Source organism: Phoca vitulina, unplaced genomic scaffold (assembly GCF_004348235.1).
Source record: "Phoca vitulina isolate PV1807 unplaced genomic scaffold, GSC_HSeal_1.0 scaffold45, whole genome shotgun sequence".
NCBI classification, from domain to species: Eukaryota; Metazoa; Chordata; class Mammalia; order Carnivora; family Phocidae; genus Phoca; species Phoca vitulina.
Window position 1 is genome coordinate 1145236 of NW_022589748.1, and position 12458 is coordinate 1157693.

At 45.9% G+C, this 12458-nt stretch overlaps 1 protein-coding gene across 3 annotated transcripts; it reads right to left on the reverse strand.

Annotated features, from left to right (window-relative positions):
* Positions 1–3926: 3926 nt before the first annotated feature.
* On the reverse strand, positions 3927–12100 carry IFT22 (intraflagellar transport 22). 3 transcript variants are annotated; one of them, XM_032431177.1, is made up of 5 exons: positions 11958–12100; positions 7428–7504; positions 7260–7310; positions 6760–6962; positions 3927–6063 (listed from the first exon to the last, which is right to left on the reverse strand). In XM_032431177.1, the coding sequence occupies exons 1-5, from the start codon at positions 11994–11996 to the stop codon at positions 5915–5917; spliced, it is 519 nt and encodes a 172-aa protein (XP_032287068.1). In that variant the 5' UTR covers positions 11997–12100; the 3' UTR covers positions 3927–5914. The 3 variants fall into 3 exon arrangements, with proteins under 3 accessions (XP_032287068.1, XP_032287069.1, XP_032287067.1); XM_032431178.1 differs by lacking the exon at positions 11958–12100 and adding an exon at positions 10772–10884; XM_032431176.1 differs by having other exon boundaries at positions 3929–6063; positions 7221–7310.
* Between the last annotated feature and the right edge of the window lie 358 nt (positions 12101–12458).

Here is a 12458-nt window from a genome sequence, read left to right on the forward strand (position 1 = left end):
CCGAAGAGCTGCTTAAGTGTGGGGTAAATCTGCACTGAGGCTTTCGAGAAAGGAGGCATACTTTTAAAAGCTATCAAAATGCTTAGATAGGAATGAACTGCAGAAAGATAGATGAGGTGTTGCTCACATCAAAGCACCATGAACTTTCCTTTTGAAGTGGGAATACTTGGCAGACATAGCATTTCCATTGGCTTTTAACTTTGGTAGGAAGAATGGCCAGTATCATAAATGTAGAGAATTATTTAACTGATAAAGCAGTTTCAAAGTCACATTAAAAATGTGTAATCTGTTCTTAACATTCAAAAGCAGAGTTTCCTCCTTCCTCACTAATTTAATCTCTTTGGGTTTGGTTTGTAAAAATGGGGATCCTTCATTTGTTGAAGGAAAGAATACATTTGTTGAGAAAGTATCAGCCAAGGCCAGGATATTCTCAACCATCAGGTGGGGAAGGCTGAGGTCAAGATCTAGAAGAGTCATAGTTCAGAGTAATTTTCTTGAGTGGTGCAAACAGTTACTTTTTTAATTGGTATTTTAAAAAACTCTCATAGGTCTTCAGTTACCAGCAAATGTCTGCTCTTTGCTATAACAATTTAGCTACCCTTGTGGTATATGGGTCTTCTGGTGTTCCACAAAAAGTATAATGATCTCCAGGAGCTTCCCTGAGCAATCTGGAGCTGTGGACGTTCGAGTTGTGATGTTAAGTGACTAACTCATGGTTTTCTTTACAAGTTTCAGTAATACTCCCTGATTTGATTGGTTTCAGAAAATATGATGATGCTAGTTCTATCTGCAACATATGTGGAAACCATTTTCTGGGTGGCTCGGCTTCAAGAATGGCTCTTTGCCCGTTGCTGTCCTTGTTGCTTTACTAGGGGTTCAGTCTCAGGGGTGACATTCTCGGCCATGTTCATCTGTGGACTCATTTGCCTGCCCAGTTACCCCAGGACAGGGGAAAGAACAGGGGCATGGGGGGCCAGTTTGGTCCCTGTCCCTAACTTGCTGGGTCATCTCAGACTGATCATTTGTCATCTCCCCTAACTCCCCCTTCCCCCGAGCCTGCTCCTCTTCCATTAGCGCCTCAGGTACCATTCACTGAGGCTGAATTCCAGCCCCCAAAGATCTCAGGACCCAACCTCTGGAACGTGTGAGTGTTGTTTCATTAGTTGGAAAAAGGGTCTTTGCTGATGTGATTAAGTTAAGGATCTTTAGATGGGGAGATTATCCAGTTGGGCCCTTAATGCAATTATAAGTGTCCTTACAACGGAGCGTCGAGGGCGGTTTGAGTCAGATACACAACGTGAAGATGGAGCAGAGAAAGATCTGAGGATGCTGGCCTTAAAGACTGGGGCGATGCGGCCACAAACCAAGGAATGGTAGCAGTCACCCCTACACGTGTCCTTCCCATCCAGCTCTCACGCTGCCATCAGAGTTTATTTCTAAAGTGGAGACCTGACCACATTAACTGGCAGGGATGATTCTTCAGTGGCAACTCAGACCCTAACTCCTTGGCCTGGTCTGAGAGGCCCTTCACCAACTGACCACTCATCTTCTCTCTGCCACCCACACCTCCCGCCACTCAGAGACACCCATCCCCACTCCCTCCCCCCGTCACCCTCCCCGCCATGTCACTCAGTCCCACACGGACTGCACACACATTCACTGGAGTCATGCTGAACTACCGAGTTTCCCCTGTGACCAGGCTCTTCCATGCTTCTGTGGCTCTCATGTGCATTGTCCCATCCGTGACACAAAGAAAGTAATCTCACCATACGCTAGCACACGCATGGCAAAAATCACATTGTGCAGTTAGAAAATGGTATGAAATGAGAAATCAGACCTAGGATGCCAAGACCAGCAACTTTACCCTTCCCTCGAAAGGGCTGATGGTTGAAACCACCTTCCTAAGATTTCACATTCAATCATATTTATATCCCAAATCATGCATTTCAGTATTGTTAAAAATGTCCATCAATAAAAAGGTAATATTTCAACATGAATGGTTATTAAAATGATCTAGTATAAAATTGTAACATAAATGGTTATGTGGAATAATTTGCAGCTATGAACAAGAATAGAGCAGCTCTGTATTTACACAAACTCTTAAGATAAAAAGTGAAAAAAGCAAGTTGTAGGAAAATGTGAACAGTTTGCTATCATTTCCATTCACAAAACACATTTGTACATGCACAGACTGTCTGGTAGAATGTGGAAGGGAAGTAGCTTCTTTTTTTTTTAAGTAGGCTCCATGCTGGGCATGGAGCCCAGCCACTGGGCTTGAACTCACGACTGAGATCAAGACCTGAGCTGATTATCAAGAGTCGGACACTTAACCCACTGAGCCACCCAGGCGTCCTGGTAAGTGGCTTCCTGAGAGGGAATGGGTTTCCAGGACAGGAAAGACAGAACTTCTTCATTGACTCTCCCCTTAGAACTTGTGCACACGTGGCCTATTCAAATGCAAATCTTTTTCTCTATTCAAGTCCTTACAAGGGTTGCACTCTGGCCCCTAATGTAAATGCATGCTGCTGGGGTTAATTTTTCTGTTGAACTCTTGGCTTCTCATCAACAATCAGATAAAAATAATTCCTTTCTGTTCTGGAGCTGTATTCTGCAGACCAATTATTATTACTGCCGCTGTTACGTAAAGATGATCTGCCACAGTTGGCCTTGAGGCTATTCTGTGTTCCTTCCACATGTTCCCACCGAGAGCAGGTCAGAAGGAAATTAACCTGGACTTAAAATGTGCTCGCAGGTAACCAGGCAGTTGGCTAAGAGGTGACTGTAGTTCAATCTAAATTTACCAGGACGTTGGCATTATTAGCAAATACCACTCTCTGACAGACTGCCCACACAGCTCCATTTCAGCCTCCTCCTTGTCAAAGTGAAGAGCACCCACGCCTATTGATTCATCTCTCTTAAGCGTCTCTACTTTTATCTCACTCGCACTGGAAAAGACCTACATCTAACTTTTGATCTACTTAATGTGTTTTCAGGTTGGCTATGTTAAAAAAATTCCAAAAATAGGGGCACCTGGCTGGCTCAGTCGGTAGAACACGCAGCTCTTGATCTTGGGTTGTGAGTTCAAGCCCTATGTTGGGCCTAGAGCTTACTTAAAAAAAAAAGAATCCAAATATAAAAATTATGGATGAACAAATTCCTAAGATTAAAGCAAACTCACTTGTACGACAAGCTATAAACTCACCATATTTGCTTATTCTGAGCATCAACACTTTTGATGGTTTTTACAAATTAAGTGTTAGGACAATATAACATTGTTTTTACATATATTACCTGAAGGAATACTTAAGAATTAAGTTCCCCTGAGATCATAAAAAACTTTTTAGAAGATGTTATGTGTATTCTACCTTCCAAGCTGATAAGGATGTCCAGATATCAAGGATATTTAAATAAAAATAAAATCTTGGAGAGGTTAAATGCTAATCTTCCTCAAAAATATCCTAGGTGGGGGTGCCTGGCTGGCTCAGTCGGTGAAGTGTGTGACTCTTGATCTCAGGGTTGTGAGTTCGAGCCCCACATTAGGTGTGGAGATTACTTAAAAATGAAATCTTTGAAAGAAAGATATCCTAGGTGAATTGTACACTAATGTTCTAGCAAATTATTTACAATAACCAACAGATGAACAGATAAACAAGATGTAATCTGTCCATACAATGGAATAGTATTCAGCCCTAAGCCCTAAAAAGGAAGGGCATTCTGACATCTGCTACAACATGGATGAAACTTGAGGACATTCTGCTCAGCGAAATAAGCCAGTCACAAAACTTAAAATACTGTATGATTCTACTTTTATGAAGTCCCTAGAGTAGTCAAATTCAGAGAGACAAAAAGTAGAATGGTGGGTGCCGGGAGTTGGGGGGAGGGGGAATGGGGAGTTAGTGTTTAATGGGTACAGAGCTTCAGTTTGGGATGATAAAAATGTTCTGGAGATGGAGAGTGAAAAATGGTTAAAATGGCAAATCTTATGTATATTTTACGCCAAGTTTAAAAAGGGTAACAGGATTGTTAAATTAAAAAATTATCCTTAAATTAAAAAATAAACTTCTTTGTAGGTTTATAACGAGAATACTGCATCTCTTACTACTGTAACTGGGATAAGATTTGAGAGTATCCTACCTGCTATATTCTCGATTGCCCCGAAAATCCTGTTTTTCTACCAGGAAGCTGAGAGTTGAGGATGGGCCAGACAGGCCAGCTGTGGCAAGGAATGCAGTGGTCCTGCCATAGAGACCCCCAGAGATCTCGGATGTATGGAGGACACAGGTGGTTCTCAGAGATGCGCAGGGCCAGGCCCAGCCAGGATATGGCGGAGTAAGCCTGGGACCCATGGTTCCACGGGGAAAACCCATGCCATTGGCTGTACCAGTCCTGGACTTGACTGGAGATGGCCAGTAGGGTGGCAAGTGACATCCTGAAAGAGGTCAGGAAGGGCACCTGAGGACCTGGCCCTTGAATAGCTGCCCCAATATTAGCACAAACCCTGTCTGATCACCCTGAGGCCATCTTGGGGAAAAGGGCAAGGAAGTAGACCGTAACCTTGAATTGATGAAATATTTATCCCAGAGACTGAACTAATGTGGAAATTTTTAAATTGCAAGAGACAGAAAAACAGTTGATTCTCACTATTCACGGTCCTTACATTCTGTAAAGTCACCATGCGCACTGGATGAGGGAATAGCAAACCACTGCTTCTGGGGAAATGCAGGGTTACGTTCCTGTGCGTCTCTGATCCCAGTTTCATCAGCCATCAATATGCAACCTTGTTTTATGGACGCTTCTATTTAAAGACACCCTATTCAATATGCGTTGTTGATTTCATCGACATTGAACTCACAGCCAACTGCACTGGAACTTGTGCTGGAACGAGGCTTCTCTGAAGCATCAGTTTTCTCTGTAAGGCACATCCCAGCCTTTTTGCACTTTGGAACATTAGCCAGCTTTTCCCACGCCACATTTGGGGGTCATTTTAAACAGCGAAACCACTCATGAAAAGCACAGAAATGTGAAAATGCGGCACCCAATAGGCTGTGACAAGGACACTTGATAGTATGAGAGGTGAAACAAGAAGGCAGAGTGTGGCCTTGTTCAGCCTCAGCTGGAAACATGCGTGACCTGTGATCCAAATTTTTTGCCGTTCTGAATAACTGAAAGCGCTGTGAGTATTGATCTGGGGGTTACAAATCAGTTTGAGCCAGTAGGCAAATTTGCAAATGCAGAGCCCATGAAAGAGGCTCAATTGTACCCTCATTTGGCATCAAATGTGGTCTAGGTCTCCTCCTTATCTAGGAGGAGGGGACCATGAGATTTAGACCAATTATGGAAAATGGAAGACTCTATCATTTTTTCCCCATATCTAAGGTGTAGGACTTAAATGTTGGACTCTACCTCCCTGTTATTTAGAGGAACAGAATGGCAGCTCCACGAGGGGGCGGATTTTTATCTGTTTTACTCATGCTATATATCGTCAGCAGCTAGAACAGTGTAGCACGACGCGTCAGTATTTGTTGAATGAACTAAGCAATGAAAACCACCTTCAAACCAACACACAGGAATTAAACTTCTGCCGAATCATTTGGTTCTGACGGTTACAATTCCACAATTTTTGTCACTTGACGTATATGAAGAGGAAGGAAAAACAGCTCAGTTTTCCAGCTCTTGGAGAGGTTTGGGGCAAAGGAATGAGAATGCAATAAGAGGATTTTCTCATCTGAACTAAGGACAGGGAATAAACGGTACGAGTCAACTCCCTGGCTGACCCGACCTTGAGAGCAGATAAGGAAAATCTCTTCTACAGCCACGGGGAGAAGTTCACATCAGTAGCTGGGTAAGATTCCAGATCTGCCTGGGGAACAAGGTGACCTCATGTGCGACGTGGAAGAGTCCAGGTGAAGGCTGCTTAGGTGATTATTGACATCTCTTCCTGGTCTCTGCTTTCAGACACTGAGTTGATTATGCTTTTTAAATACTTTATGAACTCCAACCTGATCTCTTCAGGGTCATCCTCAAGATTCGAGTGCACCAGCTTCAGCTTGCTCAAGGGGGGCGCTTAAAAAGGAAAGTAAATTAGGCATGAACTTTTAAGGAAGGGCCCTTTCCAGCTCCCAATGACCTGAGTCTTATCGAAGCCAATTTGTTGACCTCTCTAGAGGCCAAAAATAAAGTGGGGTCTTGCCTGCCATGATTTAACAGAGGAAGAAACCTTTCACCACATGCCACTGCAGATGCACTCAGCATCGTGCTCGGCATACGGTAGGTGCTCAATAAAGAGTGCCACCACACTGTCACCTGGTGGTGGGATAGCAAAACTACAAGCCACTTCCAGGTCCTCTTCTCACACCAGAAAGGAAGAGATTTCTGAATATTGTGAATCGTCTTCCATGAGCACTTTATCCCTCTGTCATGGTGTGTCACAGACTAATTGGGAGATTTTCTTGAGACAAGACCAGTCAGGAAAGAATGTCCCTAATTGTACTGATGAGTGGCTAAAATCAGGTTGTTTTTTTTTTTTTTCCCCCTCTTGGTGTCTGCCTGCTTTCAAAGTGTCTCTGTCCTGGCCTGGATGCTATGACAGATCTTCCAACCTGGCGATTCCAATTTACATGGTAGGAAGAACAAAGGCCAAGGACAGAGTAAGTGCTCAATAACTGCACAGAGCCTCTGGTTTCTAAAGACACGAAACAATATACAAATGCCCAGACCACTCAAGACAAGAGCTGAAAGGAGAAATGGCAGTTTCCTTACACAAAGTCAGGTGTCCTTTATCACTTCCGGAGCCTGGTTTGTGGTGCGCGATCAACAGACACCGAGGGTCCTGTAGGAACTGCTGCTGGACGAAGCAGGAATACCACATCTCGATTTCCTTCAGGTGGCTCGGGAGGTCGGCATTGAAGATGATCACCACCCCGTGCGCGTCCTTCATCAGGGCTGGCCAGCACGACTCGAACCTGCAAGACAGAGAAGGAGGCACGGTGACTGTCAGGTGGCTCCGGTTTCTAGCTGAGGCCTTTAGAAATAGCGTCTTAGGGTTAATTGATGGATGACTTGTCATTGTGTCAAGTTTCAAAAGCCACGCATGTCACCAAATAATCGATCACGCCCCTAATACATGCTAGGAAGTGCGCTGGGCCAGAGTCCAAGGTGCTTGGCGGGCAGCTGAGTCTTGAATCATTTGATGAAGCCAACCCTCTTTAAAGGAAACGTACTTTGGATCACCGCCACAATCCCATAGCTCAAATTCACACCCTGTGCCTTTGGCGTTGCTGGTCACGTGTGGGTTCTCAAATTCCAGGATCCTAGAAATAAAAACAATAGTAGCATCTCCACTTTGGGAACAGTATACTTTGGGAATGCCACCGTCCCCAAAATGGGGGTGGTGGGCCTCTCTGGGAAACAGATTTGTCGGGGCTCACCTCACTCCTTGGGTTGGGTTGTATTCGGTGATGTCAGAAGATTCTGTCAGGAAGTTGGCCAAAACGGTTTTTCCACTCTGTGGAAATGAAGATAATAAAAGGTCTTTGCTGAAGAGCTGAAAAGTAAACCATAAACGTGCCCTCCAATAGCTGGCTTGGAACCAGGTGTGATGGCGTGTAGGCCATGGCCACCCCGAGAGCACCAAGGCAGAGGGTTCTCTCTGGTTGGGCAGGCCTCGCTGCCTTCCTGTATTTGGTGGGCGCAGTCTGGTCTGGCACCCAGCATGCACGGGGTTTTAAAGAAGGTCTAACTGGGTGACCTTCTTACCCACACTGATTTCCCTGGCTGGCTTTCAGTTAACTTATCTGAGAACAGAAAAGAATTGTTAGCATTGAGTTTCTCTCCTTTTTCTTTTTTTTAATTTTTAAAAAAATTTTATTTCCTTTTTTTTTTTTAAGATTTTATTTATTTATTTGACAGAGAGAGACACAGCAAGAGGGAACACAAGCAGGGGGAGTGGGAGAGGGAGAAGCAGGCTTCCCGCTGAGCAGGGAGCCCGATGCGGGGCTCAATCCCAGGACCCTGGGATCATGACCTGAGCCGAAGGCAGACGCTTAACGACTGAGCCACCCAGGCGCCCATCGGGAGTCTCTCTCCTGCCATGCTCCTCTCCACATCAAGAAACCAGTCTGTCACAGATACGAAGCCACTGAGGTCCAGAAAGGGGAAGGGAGTTCCTCAAGGTCACAGAGAAATTCAAGTTCAGAGCTGGGTCCCACAGTGGTGGCGGTGCCACACTCTCACACAGGGCTGTTTCTCCTTCTAGAAAATACAAGTCATACATGGTCCTATTAACAAAACAGCCCTCCTGGTCCCTCCGCCCAAAGTAGCCATCTGTCCATCCATTCCACTCCCTCCCCAAAGGTGAAAACTATGATCTGTTTTCAGATATTTTCTGTACATTTGCATCGTTCATTTAGCGAATATAGTATATGCTCGGATGTAAGATAAGGCGTTTTTTTCTCCGCAAATTCCTCCTCCGATGAAAGGGAATCTCTTACACTTGAGTCCTTAAAAATCTCTGAAATTATGTCCTGCTCTCTCAAGAACTTTATTTTGAACAACTGCTTGACTAGAATCATTTCAACCAATGCCAGTTTTGGAGGTTTGTAGAGGTCACTTGACAGAATCAGAAGAAGGTCGGGGAAGGGGCTTAATCTTGCTTTAGTAATTCTTCCTGAGCATGCAGCCTCACTTCAAAATAACACAGTTGAGGGGCGCCTGGGTGGCTCAGTCAGTTAAGCTGGTGGCTCAGTCAGTTAAGCATCAACCTTCGGCTCAGATCATGATCTCAGGGGTCCTGGGATCAATCCTGGCGTCAGGCTCCCTGCTCAGTGGGGAGTCTGCTTCTCCCTCTCCCCCTGCCCCACCCCAACTAAATAAATAAATCTTAAAAAAAAAAAAAAGAAAACTACCGTTGAGTGGTTATGTTTGTGGAGACCATGGATATTTATCTATAGGATGAACGAATAAAGCAAATGACCTGATGTAATAGGAATGGTTCTTTGGGGGCGCCTGGGTGGCTCAGTCGTTAAGCATCTGCCTTCGGCTCAGGTCATGATCCCAGGGTCTGGGATCGAGCCCCGCATCGGGCTCTCTGCTCTTCAGGAAGCCTGCTTCTCCCTCTCCCACTCCCCCTGCTTGTGTTCCCTCTTGCTGCGTCTCTCTCTGTCAAATAAATAAACAAAATCTTTAAAAAAAAAAAAAAAGGAATGGTTCTTTGGGCTGGAATACATTTCTAGGAACAGGGTCATACACATTCAAAAAGCGCTTATATACTAAACTACTCAGATGGTATGCTTTGTCTTGTGTTTTTTTTTTTTAAGTTTTATTTATTTAAGTAATCTCTACACCCAGTGTGGGGCTCAAACTCATGACCCTGAGATCAAGAGTCACACACTTGTCCAACTGAGCCAGCCAGGTGCCCATCATGTGGTTTAAAAGTGGCTTTGGTCATAAAATCAACTCAGGTGTCAAGGTGCAGGTGAGGAGCTTAAATTTTAAAGCTGTGTCATGAAATGCAAGTACGGAATAAAACAGCATTTCTAAATTAATATGTATCTTTAGGGTACCTTTAAATGTATATATAGCTACATGAATACATAAAACATTATAGAAGTATATTTATATATTTCATCTATGCCCTTAAATTTATATATACATGTTGGTCAAAACCAATTGATTAAGGGGGACGGTTCTTCTGGGAAAATGAAGAAACTGTTAGGCACATCAGGTATTTTTAAGTGTCTACCTTGCCCGGAGCTGTTGAACACAAGATGAAGTAGTGCTAAGCACGAGGATAAAAATCAAGTGGGGGGCGCCTGGGTGGCTCAGTCGTTAAGCGTCTGCCTTCAGCTCAGGTCATGATCCCAGGGTCCTGGGATCGAGCCCCGCATCAGGCTCCCTGCTCCGCGGGAAGCCTGCTTCTCCCTCTCCCACTCCCCCTGTTTGTGTTCGCCTCTCTCGCTGTGTCTCTCTCTGTCAAATAAATAAATAAAATCTTAAAAAAAAAAAAAAATCAAGTGGGATAATGCCATAGGGACTTTGAACTGGGTGGTCAGGGAAGGCTGAAAGGGTGAAGTTTAAACCGAGATTTGAATGGCAAGGAGTCAACCGAGCCTTCCAGGCGAAGAGAATAACTAGTTGGATGGCACCAGGCCAGGAATGGGCCCAGCATGCCAAAGGAATAGAAAGGTTGGCCAATCTGCAGAGTATTGAGGTAGAGGAGGATATGTGTATGTGGAAATATATTTTGTTGTTGAAGCTGGGTGATGAGTACTAGGAGTTCCTTGTTTTTTCTCCCTTTGTATGTTTGAGAATTTCCATTAAAAAAAAGAGAAGATATTTATGCTTGGTTTACTTTTCACAATTCTGTGCATATTGTTATTACTTGTCTATTTCACTTACTAGTTTATGTCTTGGCAAGACATAAACTTGAGATGTTCTCCATGTCACTCCACACAGATGTGCCTCCTTTTGGGTAACGCTGGAGTCTTCCCCGGTAGGAATGTCCCTAGTTTATTTAGACATTCTCTTATCGATGGGCATCTAGGGTGTTTCCAGTTCAATATCTTTCAATACCCCCTCTGGGGAACATAGGTAAGTGTCCAGCTACCGTAGATTTTGAGAAATATAAGTGTTGCACTGAAAGCTATGCAGGTTTTAAAGTTTAATAATTGGATTTGCCAATAAAGTGTTAGCAATGTATAGTCCCATCAACAGAATCCTAGAGTACTCATTTCCCTACAAGCATCCTCATGCTTCATGTTATCAGTGTTCTAACCTTTTTTCACCGGCTACGATGGGCAAATAAGCTTCATCTTGTTTTAATTCATGTTCTTGTCGACTGTTGAGGCTGAACATCCTCTTATACTTATTGGCTGGTTGTACTTGTGTCCAGGGACTTCGCTTGATTTTCTTTTTTTTTTTTTTTTTTTAAAGATTTTATTTATTTATTTGACAGAGAGAGACACAGCGAGAGAGGGAACACAAGCAGGGGGAGTGGGAGAGGGAGAAGCAGGCTTCCCGCGGAGCAGGGAGCCCGATGCGGAGCTCGATCCCAGGACCCTGGGATCACAATCTGAGCCGAAGGCAGACGCTTAACGACTGAGCCACCCAGGCGCCCCCTTCGCTTGATTTTCTATTGAGTTTTTTTTACCAATTTTTAAGCTTCCCCTGTGCGTTCTACCCGTTAATTCTTTCTTTGTAATGTATTTTGCAGATGCTTTCCCCAGGCTTACTTTCGCTGTCATTTCTTTTAGGCTTCTTCATTTTTTGTGTTGTGCTTGAGACTTTCCCTGTCTCAGGCTGAATAACATTCTCTCTCCATACACGCATCTCCTACAGTGGTTCTCAACGCGTGGTCCCTGGACAAACAGCATCGGTAAAAGGCAGATTCTCGGATCCCTCCCAGACCTACTGAATCAAAACTCTGGGGCCGCACTGGCATGTTGTGTTTTTCACAAGCCCTCCAGGCAATTGGGATGCGCGCTTAAGATGGAGAATATTCACTATTTCTACGGTAGTTGTTTTACACATTTAGCTTTAGTCCATGGGAATCTTATTCCTTTGTATGATGTTAAGTCCACAGATAGGTTTAATCCCCCCCCCCCCACCACCACCACCACGCACACTACGAGGGAACCGTTCAAAGACCATGTAATAGTCCAATCTTTCCTCTCCTCTTCTTGTCCCACAGGCATGTTCATTAGGGCCGACCTCAGGGGCAAAGGAGAATCGTGGGACCTAGACTCTGGTTCCAAAACGCCACTCGCTACTTTCAGGACTTACGAAAACGGGGTCAAGGTCTGGGGGCGCCGAGTTCACGCTGAGGCCAGCGGCGCACACCGGGTGGGCGCGGTGGGACAGGGCTCCCGACTCCTGGGGGGGCTCCCGGCGCAAGGCACAGTCCCGGGTCGCCCCGCGCCCGCCTCGGCCCCCGCCCGCCGCCCTCGCCGGCCGGGCCTCACCTCGCAGGGCCCCACGAAGAGAATCTTGGCCTTCAGCATCGCGGTCCGCCGCCCTCAAGCTGGTGGGAGCCCACCGCCGCCCGGAGGAGAGGAAGCCACCGCGCCGATTGGCAGCCTTCGTTTCCACGGCGACGGGGGCGGCCCGCGGGGGCCGACGGGAGTGGGCGGGGCCGCGGCGCGGGGCCTGGAAGGGCGGGGCCGCGGATGGGCGGGCGGATGGGCGGGCGGATGGGCCGGCTCCTCTGGCTGGGCGGCTTGGGCTTCGGGGCTGGAAGCGGGCGTGCAAGGCTGGAGGGAGGGTGGAAGGGAAGCAAAAAACCCGGATCCAGACTCGCTTCTGACCCGGGAGGACCGCAGAGCTCACACAGGCCGCCTCTCTCTCTTGGTAGGTTGGGCGCTGATTGCAGGTCCCTGATCTATGCGCCTCCCTGTAATCCCGAGAACTCAGACTGGCCATGTAGCTGGTGAGCTGGGCTTGGGAGCAGGCCTTCTGACGCCTTC

Coding starts and splice junctions, on each gene's coding strand:
- IFT22 (XM_032431176.1), bottom strand. CDS start 11,996: ATGCTGAAGGCCAAGATTCTCTTCGTGGGGCCCTGCGAG. Junction 7,311..7,427: donor AACCCAACCCAAGGAGTGAG/GTGAGCCCCGAC, acceptor TTTTATTTCTAG/GATCCTGGAATTTGAGAACC. Junction 6,963..7,220: donor GATTGTGGCGGTGATCCAAA/GTACGTTTCCTT, acceptor TCTGTCTTGCAG/GTTCGAGTCGTGCTGGCCAG.